The sequence below is a fragment of the Oryx dammah genome, unplaced genomic scaffold, assembly GCF_014754425.2.
Source record: "Oryx dammah isolate SB20612 unplaced genomic scaffold, SCBI_Odam_1.1 HiC_scaffold_10, whole genome shotgun sequence".
NCBI lineage: Eukaryota > Metazoa > Chordata > Mammalia > Artiodactyla > Bovidae > Oryx > Oryx dammah.
Window position 1 is genome coordinate 6191666 of NW_024070194.1, and position 16503 is coordinate 6208168.

The following is a 16503-nucleotide window of genomic DNA, read 5'->3' on the forward strand; positions in this document are numbered from 1 at the left end:
GATGACACCACCCTTATGGCAGGAAGTGAAGAGGAGCTAAAAAGCCTCCTGATCAAAGTGAAAGAGGAGAGTGAAAAAGTTGGCTTAAAGCTCAACATTCAGAAAACGAAGATCATGGCATCCGGTCCCATCACTTCATGGGAAATAGATGGGGAAACAGTGGAAACAGTGTCAGATTTTATTTTGGGGGGCTCCAAAATCACTGCAGATGGTGACTGCATCCATGAAATTAAAAGACACTTACTCCTTGGAAGAAAAGTTACGACCAACCTAGATAGCATACTCAAAAGCAGAGATATTACTTTGCCGACTAAGGTCCATCTAGCCAAGGCTATGGTTTTTCCAGTGGTCATGTATGGATGTGAGAGTTGGACTGTGAAGAAAGCTGAGCGCCAAAGAATTGATGCTTTTGAACTGTGGTGTTGGAGAAGACTCTTGAGAGTCCCTTGGACTGCAAGGAGATCCAACCAGTCCATCCTGAGAGATCAGCCCTGGGGTTTCTTTGGAAGGACTGATGCTAAAGCTGAAACTCCAGTACTTTGGCCACCTCATGTGAAGAGTTGACTCATTGGAAAAGACTTTGATGCTGGGAGGGATTGGGGGCAGGAGAAGGGGACGACAGAGGATGAGATGGCTGGATGGCATCACTGACTCAATGAACGTGAATCTGAGTGAACTCCGGGCATTGGTGATGGACAGAGAAGCCTGGCGTGCTGCGATTCATGGGGTCGCAAAGAGTCGGACACGACTGAGCGACTGAACTGAACTGAAGGCTGAAGACTTTCCTTACACAACACAATGCTTACCAATACATTTCTTTTCCTTTCTGAATTACTGCAATTTTCTTTTTTAAGATGACCACCAAGTCAGGCTTAATGGCTGATACAGTTACTGATTTCCTATGACACAGAACTGCCCTCTTAATGAGGAATAATCCCTCAAGGGTAAAGATAATGCCTCCTTCCTACTTAGGCTTTCGTGACTAACAAATTATTAAGCACCTCATTCTACCTGACTTCTAGGAAGTAGAATTCAAAGGTGTTAAAAAAAAAAAACAAACAAACACCCAGTGATATCCTTTAAGAATTTCTCAAATTGCTGTCCAGCTGGACACAGATGAAGGTATGCCACTTTGGGCTATTCGTCTCCTATTCATTCTATCTATTCCTTTTAGGAATGCTGTCCCTACCACTGTGAAGGAGTACTGTTGGGAGGATTAAGCCTGGTACTTGGCTCTGGCTAAAGTCAACGAAAAGGCCACATCCTTCCTCTTAAATCTCAATATAGGAATCTGTACCAGTAAGACTTCTCTCTTGTCCTGAAGCCCCAGATCTTATTTAAAGTAATGACTCAAGAACAGAAATGATGACTGAAACCACTACCTCACCAGCAACAGAGTGACCAGGCATTTCCTACTGTAAGACTGTAGCTGTGCTTCCTGTGAGACACACAGGCTCCGGTTCTTACGCTTTCCCAAGCCTGCTTCTTCACTGTTTTGTCTCCCAGATAAGCTTCCATTAAAAGCTATAAGCTTTTTTTGGTATTACCTAGCCACAGGCCTCTAATCAAAACATGGTTCCCCCAGAGTCAATACCCACTTAAATGAACAAGAGGAAGGCCTGGGAATGTGCTGTGTCTTCAATAAAATAGAATATAGGATGACATCCCAATAGTCATTTAGGATGTGGGGTTTCCCTAACTTACCAGACTAAGAGAATGCTACTTTTCTCTATGATACATCCACCCACTAGCATGTCTAGGAACTACTATAAAATCGAACACAATCTGTAGATAAAAAGTGGGGGGAATCAGAAAGCAAAACAACTAATACTTATTCTTTGGGCAGGGGGTGAAATGAGTGCTAGCAAAGAAGTCTTTATCAAGTGAAGAACTTTATATTTGACATCAAAGAATAAGAACCAAAACCAAGAAATAAAACAAAACTTACCTGAAAGTTTAAACTATAGAACAATTTTGAGATTAGGATCAGGGAAGAAAACAGAATCCTCAGAGCAGAGGCATCATTTGCATGGGTGCTGCAGAGTTCAATAGTGGCCTTGGAAAAGAATTTAGGAAGATGGCTTTAGTGTATCGTAAACCTTAGTGAAAAAGCCTTGTACTATGCTGAACCTTTTGGCCAACTCAATATTTATATATCTTCTCCAAAATTTGGCTTTTAAATAGTAGAGTGCACTCATTTAAGATTTTTGAAAAATACTTTAAAGTATATATTTTTAAACTGTCCATAATAACACTACTGCAAAGTCCAATGTTAATATTTTGGACTAGATCCTTCTATTCTCCTCTGTGTATATATGTAACTATTAAATGTTAAGACAATTAAATATCTTCATATGTGTTCATTAAATAATTTCCTGCAACCTGGCCTTTAGGTTGTTTGCAACTATTTGTTATTCTAACTGCAATAAACAAGTTTATTTACAAATCTTTGTGCACACACTTCTAGTTTTCTGAGTTTGAGATTCTAGAACCATATTACCAATGCAGAATGGTATGCTGTGAGTAAGGGTTTTGGAAGCCAGACAGATCTAGATACAACCCAGACTCTTGCTCATAATGAGCATGACTCTGAGTTAAGTTATTTCAGAGCCCCCATCTCCTTATCTGTAATTAAGCATAATACCTATCTAATATATATCAAATGAGAAAATATACATAAAAGGTCTTGGTAATTCGTGCACATCTATTATGTAAAACACACACAACAAATGTTGCTAACTATATCCTGGAGTCAGGAAATACGAATATTATGGTTTTCTCACTGAAGTGTCAAACTCCAGAAAGCCAGTACCATTTATAATCCAACGGGGAGGACACGAGTGTTCATTTCAGTGCACTCTAGCTAAAAGACCCCCTCTACCAGTTCTACCTGTTCCCGGCTAAAACTTTTAACGTCACTGAAAAGAAATAAAAAAATCTCTGCCAATCCAACAGGTGAAAAAAATGATCACATTTATCCAATTTTATTTTTGAAAATAAGAATGTACTATCAGTAAGATACTCTAACCACGAAAAATTCTGTGCATACTCTATAATTTAGAAGTTGTGACAATTACACAACCTTTCCTTTTTGAAAACAGGAAATGAGCAGCTTTTCTTGAATTAGAAAAACTGTTGAGGCATGGTTCTTTATATTGTTTGTGAAACCAAACTCTCCTCTTTCCTTATCGGGGGAACAAAAAGGTTGACATTATTTCTTCTTCAATCTTTAAGGATTCTCAGAAAGATGAAGAACATGTTTAGGGAAGTTGCTTATGTACTATACGATGGTGTATATAAATTAAATTCCATAAACAGTAAAATCAAAATATAGATCTATTCCTTTAGAAATACATAAATACTTGAGTGAAATACTACGATGTGTGGGATTTGCTTTTAACTCATTCATACAAAATCAAAAAGATAAAACAAAGTAAAAAGAAACAAAATGCCAGTAACTTGTTAAACTTGTACAGTCAATACACGGGAATTCATTATACTGTCTTCTCTATTTAGATATAGGTTTGAAAATTTTCAGAAGAAATGTTGCTCTAAACCATGTCCTATTAATAAGCTTTCCAAGCAATCTCTTAAATAAATTTATACAAATATTGAAGTGCTTTAAAATGTTAAGTAACTAAAAAATACCACCAAAATGTTATTGTATACCTTAAATAGATTCGTCAAAGGCAAAGCAAAGGCATCCAGAACTAGTTTAATTTCAGTCCATAACTCGTTTGACTTAAATTCATGGCGATATCTAAAAAATCAATGTAAAATAGGTAAATTCACAAATTTTTGTTAACTGACTTTAGGTCTTCAAGGCTAGATTAGACAAAAATCTACTGCTAGACAGCTTTCTGAAATAAAAAGGGAATTCAAGCACAGTTTATCAAGACCAGGTATTTTGCAAGTAATAGGGCAATATGAAATAAAAATCCTACACTTAATAAGAAATAAACATGATAATGAATTGAGAGGCTTATGTTCTTATTCTAGAATTATCATAAAAGAATGACAACAGTCACAAAAATACACAAGGAAAAAACACCTGAAAAAAGTATTTTTAAAATATCAATTTACATATCAATACCTTTTAAATAAAGAATGTGCTGTACGAAGGACTCCGTTAATAACATGGAAATCTCCACTCTGAAAGCGATTCACCATTTCGGTCAACAAGTCAGGCCATTTCTGAGGGAAATCTTCTCTGCCAATAATGCTAATGGCATCACTTAACTGGGGGCAGGAAAGAGTCTAATTAGATGAACCCTCTACAAGCAAGGCCTCTACCAAGCAGGGCCGCACGTACCTGCTTCTGAATCTGCTCTGGGCTGCTGAGCATCAAGTGCACAATGTTGGCTTTAATGGCTCCTCTGTCGGCTTCGCAAATTTTATTTGGTTCATCTTCAACCTAAAAGCAAAACATTAATGAGCAAGTAACATAAATTCATATCCATGACTGTATGTATTTGTAGATAAAACAGAACCATTTCTCATTTCCTGGTATCCTAAGAAAAACAGAGGAAAACAGGGCCTTTCTTCTCTATGAATGGGTCACAGATTCCTTTAATAATCAGTCTCTCTGACGTCAATTGAGAATCTCAGTTCTATATGATAATTAATCAAAATGTGGTTAAAATCTTCATAGATATATGCTACTCAGCCCATATTCATCCTCAATTTGATCATTACCTTAAGTTAAAGAAAGGTCTTATCAGTGAAAACTTCTTGACTATTACCAGTTCAAATGCAACCAGGACTGCATCACCCAAAGAGATTCTGAGTCTCACTAGTTTTATAAATCAAGACAGAGGGGGCCTGAACATCTACAAGTAAATGCGTGGATTTTTAAACATTCTAAAATTCACCAACTCATTTCTTCACCACATGTGACTACACAAATTTAAGAACAGTATTTACTATTTTTAAATTCTTCTATGGAATGAAGAAAAAAGACTCTCAGTGAATAAGCAGATGTCAAGTTATTTTTTAGAAAAACTGACCACTTCTGTCAACTTTAATACCTTCTAAGTGTGATTACTATTATTACTAAAAACATTCCCTTTTTCTTTATCCTAACCCAGGGTTACCTCAGCCGTGCCATTACTGACATTTCGGGTCAGATAAATCTTGGTTGTGGGGGTCTTTCTTGTGCATTGTAGGATGGTTACCAGTATCCTTGGCTTCTTCCCACGAGTTATCAGAAACACCCCCCACCCCCCGTGACAACCAAAAAATCTCTAAATGTCCCCAGATGGGCAAAACCACCCCCAATTGTAGAACCTCTGTCAAAAGCTAAGGTAGGGAAAATATCCATTTCTGTTTCTCAATGTATAATTTTATACTGATCATTAAACTTATAGCACAATAAGATTCACCTTGGAGTGGTGGTAGTTTAGTCGCTAAGTCATGTCTGACTCTTTGTGACCCCATGGATTGTATCCGGCCAGGCTCCTACCCATGGGATTTCCCAGGCAAGAATACTGCAGTAGGCTGCCATTTCCTTCTCCATGGGGTTTTTCTGATCCAGGGATTGAACCCAAATCTCCTGCTCAGCAGGCAGATTCTTTACCACTGAGCCACTTGGAAAGCCCCCATTAAACTTGCAGCATATTAAGATTCACCTTGTAATTAGAAAATATTTCCATATCCAAGACATAGGACAAATCCCATATCAAAAACTTCAAATGCACTATACACATTATATATATATATATATTTAAAATGTGGTTTTTCCAGCTTTATGTAATTTTTCCTTGTCGACAATAGAAACTGCTTCAATTATTCATTTAGACTATGTAACTTTCCACATAATGTCTCTTCAGCAGAGAGCTAAAGTTAAATTTCAACCATGGGACTTCCCTCTCAGTCCAGTAGTTAAGACTCCATGCTCCCAATACAGGAGGTTTGATTCCTAAGATCCCACATGGTACAGGGCACGACCAAACAAAAAAAACAAACCAAAACAACAACAGAACACAAATTGGAGGTTAAACAAAGTCTCACTCTCTCGAGCAGCCTGGGTTATGAAGCTGACTTAATCAATATGAATTAAATAAAACAGGAACTTTCTGTGAACAAAGATAGTTTTTAAAATATCTTTCTTCCCAAATGGCATATCGCAAAGGAGTGGCGAGAGGGGACATCCTGGTTTTGCACCTGATCTTAGTGGGAAGGTTTCAAGTTTTTCACCATTATGTATATTAGTTATCGCTTTTTCATAGTCTTTATCATGCCAAGAAAGACCCCTCTATTTCAAATTTACTGAGTTTTGAACCACGAATAGATGTTGGATTTTGACATGGGCTTTTTCTGCACCTATTGAAATAATAATATGACTTACCTTTTCTCAGTCTACAGGTTTTTGAATGCTGAAACAGCCATGCGTATTTGGGGTAAATCTGGGTTGGTTATGGTATTTTTATACTTTTTGTATGTTTTTGGGTTTGACTTTAATATCTGGTGAGGAGGGTCCTGTTTTTTATCTTTAATCTGTGTCTGAATCACTCAGGAACACTGCACATATAAATCTTTTAAACATGCAGGGTCTTAAACTAGGTACTCACAAAATACTTACAATTCTCCAATTTCTTTTAATATAGTTCTTGAATGTTACAGAGGCACACACTTTAATAACATTATCCTGGGACTTCTCTAGTAATGTTAACAGCAACAATGGGTAGTTCTGATTTCCTTCTACAGATTCAAGAAACTTCTCAGCTGGAAAACAATCCCCATGTTAGAAGATATGTTATTAAAACCAAATCTTAAGACTGTATGTATATGTATACTATGTATATTTCTGACTGAAGCATCAACAAATGGAAAGATTAGGATTGTATATGGTGTTACATTAAATTGATATAGTATCTCAGTTTTCAGATCACTTTACCATTCATTAACTCACCATTAACTCATCTCACAAACCTATGAAGTGGCCTGATCAGATGATCACCTCATGTGAAGGAGAATCTGCTTTTCAGAGAGATTAAGTGACCTTAGGGCAAAAAAGTCATATGCCCTGTCTTGTTCCAGAAGGATTATTATTAGTACTATTAGTAACGGTAGTAACATTTCTTTTATAGCACTATCACTAAGATTAAATTTGTTGATTCATTTTAATATATATTATCATTAATCATGTGGGTCTGATGTTTGACTCACACATGTTAAGTTGTCACTACTACCCAGGGAAGTAGGTAGTATTACCCTCACTTTAAGGACAAGACCACTGAGGTTAAGTAAGCTTGTCAAAGATCACACAGCTAGCGGATTTCATCACTGAAAAAGTTTTAGTTCAGTCCTTATTCTATCCTACTAGCCCTCAGTATTCTTTTCAAACTAAACATTTCTAATATCAGCAATAACCTTATAAAAAGATTTTACTCATATATTTTAAACTCATACTACAGTTAGGGACAATAAATCTCCTGGGTTTACAGATCAGACCATGACGATTTATAGCACTTCCAATTTTTCCTATCTTAAGCTTCCTGAGGCAGCATCCAGTCCAAGGTTTCAATATTTACTGAAAAGGTGCGTGGTTAGCACCTATTATTCTACAGTTTAGTATGATTTAACACCTTCTTTCCGAACTGAGTCCCAAGAGTTTAACTTCTACCCTCAAATCCTCCCTGCTTTGTGTCTACCATGTGTTTCTTGAAAGATAAAGAATGCTGAACTGAAAAAGAATTTTCAGGAGGGGACACACTATGGTTTATATGGTTTTATAGAAAGCTTTGGTTGCTTCAATATTTGGTTGGTCAATATTTCATATCCGGCAATCCCTGTGAAATGTATGGTTGCAACTCTTACCAGAAACATCAATTTATTCCTACATTTTATCCTGGATTCATAAAACAACAGGACCTCCACCTTACAAAGACACAGTTATTAAAAACAATTTTCATTAAACAGTGTTGGCAGAGGATTTCTGGGGACGTCTAAGACTAGAACCATTAATTTCCTTTTATCCAAGAACAAATTACTTCTTTAAGCACTAACAGGAAAATCACAATTTTCCCTCACAGAAATCACAAAGGCCTTTCTAGACTAGGATGGATGCATTAACATGTAAATAATAAACAAATAATTCTATTACTATATATAATATACAACACATGTACACACATTCATCTGGGTCTTCATGTAGTGCTTCCAAAATCCTCTTTATGAGAATGCACATCAGTAAATTCTGAAGATGCAGATTAAGAGCATTTCTGGTTAATATGGCTTACAACAAGGATCATCAGCTTACTCCCCACAAGACACATGTGGCCCCCAGAAGTTGTTTGTTTGGTTTGCGTGTTATTTCGAAAGTTTTTGACGTTAGTCACTGTCATTTAAAAATGAAAACGCTTCATATAAGTATCCTTATTTTTCAAGCAAAGCTGGAAATCTGATCTTGCAAGACTGGTTTGAATCCCCCCGAGTTAGATGGTTCCAAATATTAGTTATATCTGCCCCTAACCAAGGCAGTTAACCCCGCAGCCTGCCCTCCCCCCACCCCCGCTTTTACCTTCATGTGCAACTCCTACAGTCATTCAAGTTTGCAATTTTAAGCTTACACTAAATCACTAATGACAATTAGTCAAATCTGGGAGGAGGAAAAGGGGAGGAACCCTAGGTCTTAAAATATTCATTAAAAACCCTAGTTTCATTCACTTAATCACTTTTAAGGCAGTTAACTCTTAGCTCCATGCTCTGATTATTCCATCTCTAAAACAGGAAGGTGTAGGGATTTTCAGGAAGGTCAACAAACAAAGCATCCTAAACTTACTAGTCCTTTTTATCCCAAAAGGGATAAAAGTTATTTTACTCAAGAAACAAAAACACAACAAAGAAGAAGGAAAAAACCCATTGCCATATGTTATAAATGAAAAATAAACTATGTCTAAGAATTCAAGTGTTAATCTCTTTTTAAAAATTTACAAACAGATTGCCCAAAAGTTTCTCTCACCTGTCCTTTAAGAATAAATCAACCACAAGAGAGTATTTATTCACTTTACCTGGACGCCTGATGGCAGGATCAGGATCGAGAGTCTTCTTTAAATATTCTGTTAGTGTTTGCAAATTTGCATCACTGAGCTCCATTGCCATTGAGCCTAAAACAAAAATGAGGTTTGGGTAATTGAGCACATGAGGACACAGGGATGTACATAAGAGAATCATTTTACATCATGGATGTCCCCCCCTCTGAAAGTCATCTACTTGATATGCTCTGGGTATCGCCTATAAGCTTTATTCTTAGCCAAGACAAGGTTCCGATGGGCTTTTTTGAATCAGTGATGAGACAATTTTGAGAAACAGAAGAAAAAACATATCACAAACTAAAGGTTAAAAATACGAATTATTAGATTTTTTTTACAAACCCACAATAAAAAACCAAAATTTTTAAGCAGTAAAATAAGGATCCCATTGACTTCTGAGATTAAAGAAACTAGAGTAAATTCTTTTGTGTACAACACACAGCCATAGGTATTGACAACAGACTACATACTGAGAATGTGCACCTGGGAAGATAATTTTGGGGTTCATAAGATGACAGCTGCAGTTGTAATTAAAAAGCAACTTTCCACACAAAAGCTAAGTCAAAGCAAAAATAAAAAAGTAGAAAGACATCAAACTAAAAATGTCTGCGCAGCAAAGCAAACCATCAACAAAATGAAAAGCCAACATACTAAATAGGAGAAAATATTCGCAAATCGTATCTGATAAAGAATTAATATCCAAAACATAAAAAATTAAAAAAAAAAAAAAAAAAAACTCATACGACTCAGGAAAAAAAGAGTCCAACTGAAAAATGGGCAGAGGAACTGAATAGACATTTTTCCAAAGAAAACATGAAAAGGTGCTCAAAATCACTAAACACAAGGGAATGCAAATCAAAACCACAATGAGATTATCACCCCACACCTGTCAGAACGACTATAATAAAAAAGACAAGAAATAACAAGCATTTGGCGAGGATGGGGAGAAAAGGAAACCCTGGTACCCTGTTGGTGGGAATGTGCAGCCACTATGACTGCTGTTCACTGCAGCATTAATAACAATCAACACATGGAAGCAACCTAAGCATCCATCGATGGATAATGCAATGTAGTATACATACAGAATGGAATACTATCCAGTGACACACGAAAAGGGAAACCCCTGCCATTTGCGACAACATGGATGGATCCTAAGGGCAGTATACTAAGTGAAATAAATGATACATAAATACCACAGACTGGAGATCTCTTCAAGAAAATTAGAGATACCAAGGGACCATTTCATGCAAAGATGGGCCCAATAAAAGACAGAAACGTTATGGACCTAACAGAAGCAGAAGGTATTAAGAGGTGACAAGAATACACAAAAGAAGTGTACAGAAAAGATCTTCATGACTCAGATAATCACGATGGTGTGATCATTCACCTAGAGCCAGACATCCTGGAGGGGCCTTAGGAAGCAAAATACTATGAACAAAACTAGTGGAGGTGATGGAATTCCAGTTGAGCTATTTCAAATCCTAAAAGATGATGCTGTGAAAGTGCTGCACTCAATATGCCAGCAAATTTGGAAAATTCAGCAGTGGCCACAGGACTGGAAAAGGTCAATTTTCATTCCAATCCCAAAGAAAGGCAATGCCAAAGAATGTTCAAACTACCACACAATTGCACTCATCTCACATGCTAGAAAAATAATGCTCAACATTCTTCAAGCCAAGCTTCAACAGTATATGAACCATCAACTTCCACATGTTCAAGCTGGATTTAGAAAAGGCAGAGGGACCAGAGATCAAATTGCCAACATCTACTGGATCATCGAAAAAGCAAGAGAGTTCCAGAAAAAATATCTACTTCTGCTTTATTGAATATGCCAAAGCCTTTGACTGTGTGGATCACAACAAACTGTGGAAAATTCTTAAAGAGATGGGAATACCAGACCACCTGACCTGCCTCTTGAGAAATCTGTATGCAGGTCAAGAAACAAAGGTTAGAACTGGACATGGAACAACAGACTGGTTCCAAATCAGGAAAGGAGTATGTCAAGGCTCTATTATTGTCACCCTGCTTATTTAACTTATATGCAGACCACATCATGCAAAATGCTGGGCTGGATGAAGCACACACTAAAATCAAGATTGCCAGGAGAAGTATCAATAACCTCCAATACGCAGATGACACCACCCTTATGGCAGAAAGCAAAGAGAACTAAAGAACCTCTTAATGAAAGTGAAAGAGGAGAGCGAAAAAACTGGCTTAAAACACAACATTCAGAAAACTAAGATCATGGCATCTGGTCCATCACTTCATGGCAAACAAATGGGGAAACAGTGGAAACAGTGACAAAATTTCTTTTGGGGGGCTCCTAAATCACTGCAGCCATGAAATTAAAAGACGCTTGCTCCTTGGAAGAAAAGCTATGACCAACCTAGACAGCATATTAAAAAGCAGAGACATTACCAACAAAGGTCTGTGGAGTCAAAGCTATGGTTTTTCCAGTGGTCATGTATGCATCTGAGAGTTGGACTATTAAGAAAGCTGAACACTGAAGAACTGATGCTTTTGAACTGTGGTGTTGAAGAAGACTCTTGAGAGTCCCTTGGACTGCAAGGAGATCCAACCAGTCCATCCTAAAGGAAATCAGTCCTGAATATCCACTGGAAGGACTGATGTTGAAGCTGAAACTCCAATACTTTGGCCACCTGATGCGAAGAACTGACTCACTGGAAAAGACCCTGATGCTAGCAAAGATTGAAAGCAGGAGAAGGGGATGGCAGAGGATGAGATGGTTGGATGGCATCACTGATGCGACAGACATGAGTTTGAGTAAGTTCTGGGAGTTAGTGATGGACAGGGAAGCCTGGCATGCTACAGTCCATGGGGTCACAAAGAGTTGGACAGGACTGAGTGACTGAACTGAAATACCACATGATCATGTTTGTATGTGGAATCTTAAAAACAAAATTCATAGATAAAAAGAGCAGATTAGGGAACTTCCTCAGCGGTCCAATGACTAAGACTCTACCTACCAATGCAGCGGGCATGGCTTCTATCTGTCCCACAAACTGTGGTGTGTGGCAGAACAACAACAAAAAGATTGGGGGGGGTGGCATGGCAAAACAACAACAAACATTGGTTAAAACAGATTGGTGGTTGACGGTGTGGCAGGGGCATTGGATGAAGGTGGGCAAAACGTACAAACCTCCAGTTGTGAAATAAATATATTAATCACGAGGATGCAATGTCCAACACAGAGACCCCAGTTATACAAATATACAGCGTGCTGTATATTTGAAAGTTACGAGGACAGTAAATCCTAAAAGTTCAGAACACAAAAGACATATAAATTTGTAATTATGTGTGATGATGGACGTTAATTAACTACGTTTATTGTGATCATTTCACAATATATACACCATTATGTTGTGCACCTGAAATTAACAGTTACATCTTAATTGTATCTCAATAAAAAGCAACTTTTCAAATATTTAAAGCTTAAAACTAAATATAAATCACAGAATATGCTATGACTGACCAAAAAATGCACATCTAATATATTACAAATGATTAATAGGCTTTATAAAGGGCTACAGCTAATGCTGAGGTTGTGAAGAGTACCCCTTCACAGCCAGAAACCACAGCTTTCTAAGGAGACCAATCTTTGAAGCTATATGTATTCTCCTCAACACACCCATTTTTACCACAAGGGAAGCCAGCATGTTGGCTGATTTGGTAGACTCCGCCATTTATATATATTCACTTTCTTTGATCCAGGGCAAACCACTCTATGGGCATGAAGTTCCACTCAACCATACACACAATTTACTTGAGAAGCAACTCTTCCTGTTTTTTATACCAAAGGTTTGGAAAATGCTATGCATCATATTCACCCTCTTTTGGAGATGTACTTTAAAAGCTTCAAGAACCCAGAGCCTGGTCACAGAACCATTTTATTATGGAACACAGGCCGGAAAGCAGTGATTTAATCAATTTATTTCCCATTCTTTTTTCTGTGTTGAAATGCTGAATCTGTTATGAAAAGCTGTTGCCAAGGAAAACCGTTTACATCAGTATATATGAGATTAAAAAAAAAAAGTCTTTGCTACATGCAAATTATTCTACCTTTTGGGATTTACACAAGGCAGCATGTGTGTTTAGGAGATTACCGAGGTTAACTCAATCTATTTTGTTGAGTTTAAATTTTAAATACACTCCTTAATAAATTTGCATTTTACTTTCTTCATGACAGAGTACCATGCAAGCTGGCACCTGCCAACCTTATCTCTGACCTTCTTGCTGTCCAGCCACCAAAGCCTTCTTTCTGTTCCTAAAACCAGACAAGAGTTCTCCCTGACTGTAATAACCCTTACTTCTAATTTGACATCAAGCATCATCCAGCCCACTGTCAACTCCTCAAAAAAGCCTTCTACAACCGTCATCTACCTCTTCCCTGTTGCACTGTTCATAGCACTTACTCTCATCTGAGATATCTTTGACTTGTCATCTCTTATTTGTAAGCTCCCTGGGGCATGGACTTTGTAGGTCTTGCTCACCTCTGTAGCCCAGGACCTTCAACACTGCCTGGCACACAGTATTCACTAAGCATTTGCCGCATGAATTAATGGATAAGCTAATATGTCAGTCAACCAGCTAAAACATGGATCTAGTCTGGACTGGAGACTATTCTCTGAGCATCAGTTATTAGCAAGCATGACATAATGTAGGAATTCAGTTTATCTGTCAGATGAATAGTGACCAACATACTGACATAATTAGTTTCTGTTCATTCAAAAATGCTTCAAAGAAGATGGGAGTTTGAACTTTATCCTGTATTATTGTTCATATTTGCCAGTGCTTATTTCAGGGGCTAGGACTTACTGTCTCCTCCACCTAGACAGCTCTGCCCCTGGAGAGCTTTGTAGTTCACTCCCCGCTTCATTCAGGTCTCTCTTCAAATGCCACTTCTGTTTTGAGCTGCTGTCCTGGACTATCCTATCTAAAACAGCATCCAGCTCAGTCACTCTCCATTCTCTGGTTCTACTTCTCCAATTTTATCAGGCCTATAAACCACATTCTTGTTTACTATGCTTCTCCCTCCATTAGACTGTCAGCAACATGGGAGCAAGGACTTTATGTTGTATTCACTCCAATCTCCCTCAATTCTTAAACCAGGGAAGAGCACCTACTGTGTATTTGTGCCCTATTTTCAAAAGCTACATACACTTTATTCATCTTTTTCCCATCAAAAAGCACTATCATGTTTCACATTTATTCAGTCAAATGACTGTGAGACAGAAGCCCTGGAGCCAACCGACTCTAAAGCACAGACAGTGACCCCCATGAAACGGCGAAACTGAAGGGCCAGGTTAAAAAAAGGGTATGGGGGGAAACTCTGTGTGTGTGGGTGGTGGTGGAGGAATATACACGTGTGCTAAAACTGTGTGTGTGTGCGTGCGTGCGCGTGTGCGCGTGCGTGCGTATGTGTGTGTGGTGGAGGAATATACCCATGTGTGCTAAAACTGTGTGTGGTGGTGCTGGTGCTGGTGGTGGAGGAATATACACATGCGTGCTACAAGTTAAAATACTATATAAATCTTATGTTTTTAATGTTAAGGGACTAAATGTTTGTCCAAAAATCCCTTTTCTGTCTCCTCAATGACAGTGTCTATAAACCCAAATTGTAAGCTTAGCCCTGATTTGCGAAAATATGACACATCAGGTAATTTTAGAGAATACTCCACAGGTATTCACAATACATCAGCAAGATCAAGGTCTAGTTATCTTTATTTGCCAGAGGTGGAGGTACACTGACATTCTGAAATATGTGCAATATATAAATGTAAAAAGCATTATTGACTTTAAAGACAAACCAGAAATGAAAAAATTCACTCTTTTGCCTTTAAATGAAGGCTGATACTTTACTTCTCCACCGAGTTATTTTTGGAAATCTCTTCTAAAAAATACATGAAAAAACATGTACCACAATGGGCTTCCCTGGTGGCTCAGCTGGTAAAGAATCTGCCAGCAATGTAGGAGACCTGGGTTAAGAAGATCCCCTGAAGAAGGGAACAGCTACCCACTCCAGTACTCTGGCCTGGAGAATTCCATGGACTCTAGTCCTCGGGGTCACAAAGTTGGACACAAATGAGTGACTTCCTTTATGTACCACAATAAATCAATTATGCCAGACTTTTTGTTAAAAGACTGGCTGGACCTAAAGTCTAGCCTCTTCTCAGAGCTCCTCAATTACAGATGAAGACATTTGGAATAAAAGCTTTGCTTCCAAGGCCACCACACAGACATCTGTGACATATAGTTGACCCAAGATGTATGCCTTTTCCTTAAGATATTTCCTCTGCATTAGAGAACCACTCCAGAGGCCCTACATCTGGAGGAAGGGAGAGAGATCCAATAAATGAAAACCATCTGGCACACACACATTAAGAACACACGACAGCACCTCAGTCCACCCTGCTTTCTAATCACAGGAACATGCCACTGAGATGTGGAGCCAAACTTTTCACACCGTCTACAAAGCCCGACGTGACCTGACCTCGAGATACCTGTCCCTTCACATACTGCTCGGTGAAAGCTCGATTCTCCTTGAACCCTTTGTACTTTCTATTCTCTCTGCCTGGAATGTTCTGTTCCCTCATCTTTCCATAGCTGGTCTCAGCTCAAATGCCACCGCCTCAGAAAAGTCACCTTCATCTGTCACTTGTCTGGGATAATTTAAGTCATTTATTTGTAATCTTGTCTCTTTCCCCCACTAGAATATAGGTTCCCCAAGGGAAGGAACTCTGTCCATTCTGTTTGAGACAAAAAAGGGTAAATTTCACTGTATTCAAAGAGATTAAGTGGATTAAATGAAGTTATTTATCAAGTTATTAAATGAATAAAGGAACAAATTAATACCAAAGGTAGAGCACTGCCCCTAAACCTATCTAATATTGTACAGAAAATGGTTCTCCTCTACCCTAACTCCCAACCAGCAAAAATCAAAGTAAACAGGGGAATAAAGAATTCCCCTGCACTGGTGTAAAGAAATGAAAGATACGGGGTCTAAGAAGTAAGAGGCTGGGTAGATCCAGTCACACGAATTATGTGAAAAATGGAGACACACACAAAAGGGCCAAAATCTTCACTATGGTGGTCCAAGCGGAGGAGAAAAAGAGCACTGGTGAAGTCGCTCAGTCATGTCCGACTCTTTGTGATCCCATGGACTGTAGTCTACCAGATTTCTCTCCATGGGATTTTCCAGGCAAGAGTACTGGAGTGGGTTGCCATTTCCTTCTCCAGGGGATCTTCCTGACCCAGGGATCGAACCCAGGTCTCCTGCACTGCAGGCAGACGCTTCACCCTCTGAGCCATCAGGGAAGCCCAAAAAGAGCACTGGTAGGATCCAAAAGTAAAAAGTCCCTTTCCGTGCCTGACTATTCCGAGGAATAATACCTGCGCGTCTACCATGTGGCAAGCACTGGCCATCTGCTTACAGCAGCAACAAAACAGGTAA

General features: G+C 38.4%; 1 protein-coding gene across 1 annotated transcript in view; it reads right to left on the reverse strand.

Moving 5' to 3' along the window:
• The window catches only part of CSE1L (chromosome segregation 1 like), a 36253-nt gene that overhangs the window by 18332 nt on the left and 1418 nt on the right, over positions 1 to 16503 (reverse strand). The window contains exons 2-7 of the mRNA XM_040248143.1: positions 9012 to 9107; positions 6581 to 6723; positions 4313 to 4414; positions 4094 to 4239; positions 3670 to 3760; positions 1949 to 2056 (exon numbers count right to left, since the gene is read on the reverse strand). Of these exons, the coding sequence (XP_040104077.1) occupies positions 1949 to 2056; positions 3670 to 3760; positions 4094 to 4239; positions 4313 to 4414; positions 6581 to 6723; positions 9012 to 9102 (681 nt within the window). The 5' untranslated portion in view covers positions 9103 to 9107. The remainder of the gene's footprint in view (positions 1 to 1948; positions 2057 to 3669; positions 3761 to 4093; positions 4240 to 4312; positions 4415 to 6580; positions 6724 to 9011; positions 9108 to 16503) is intronic.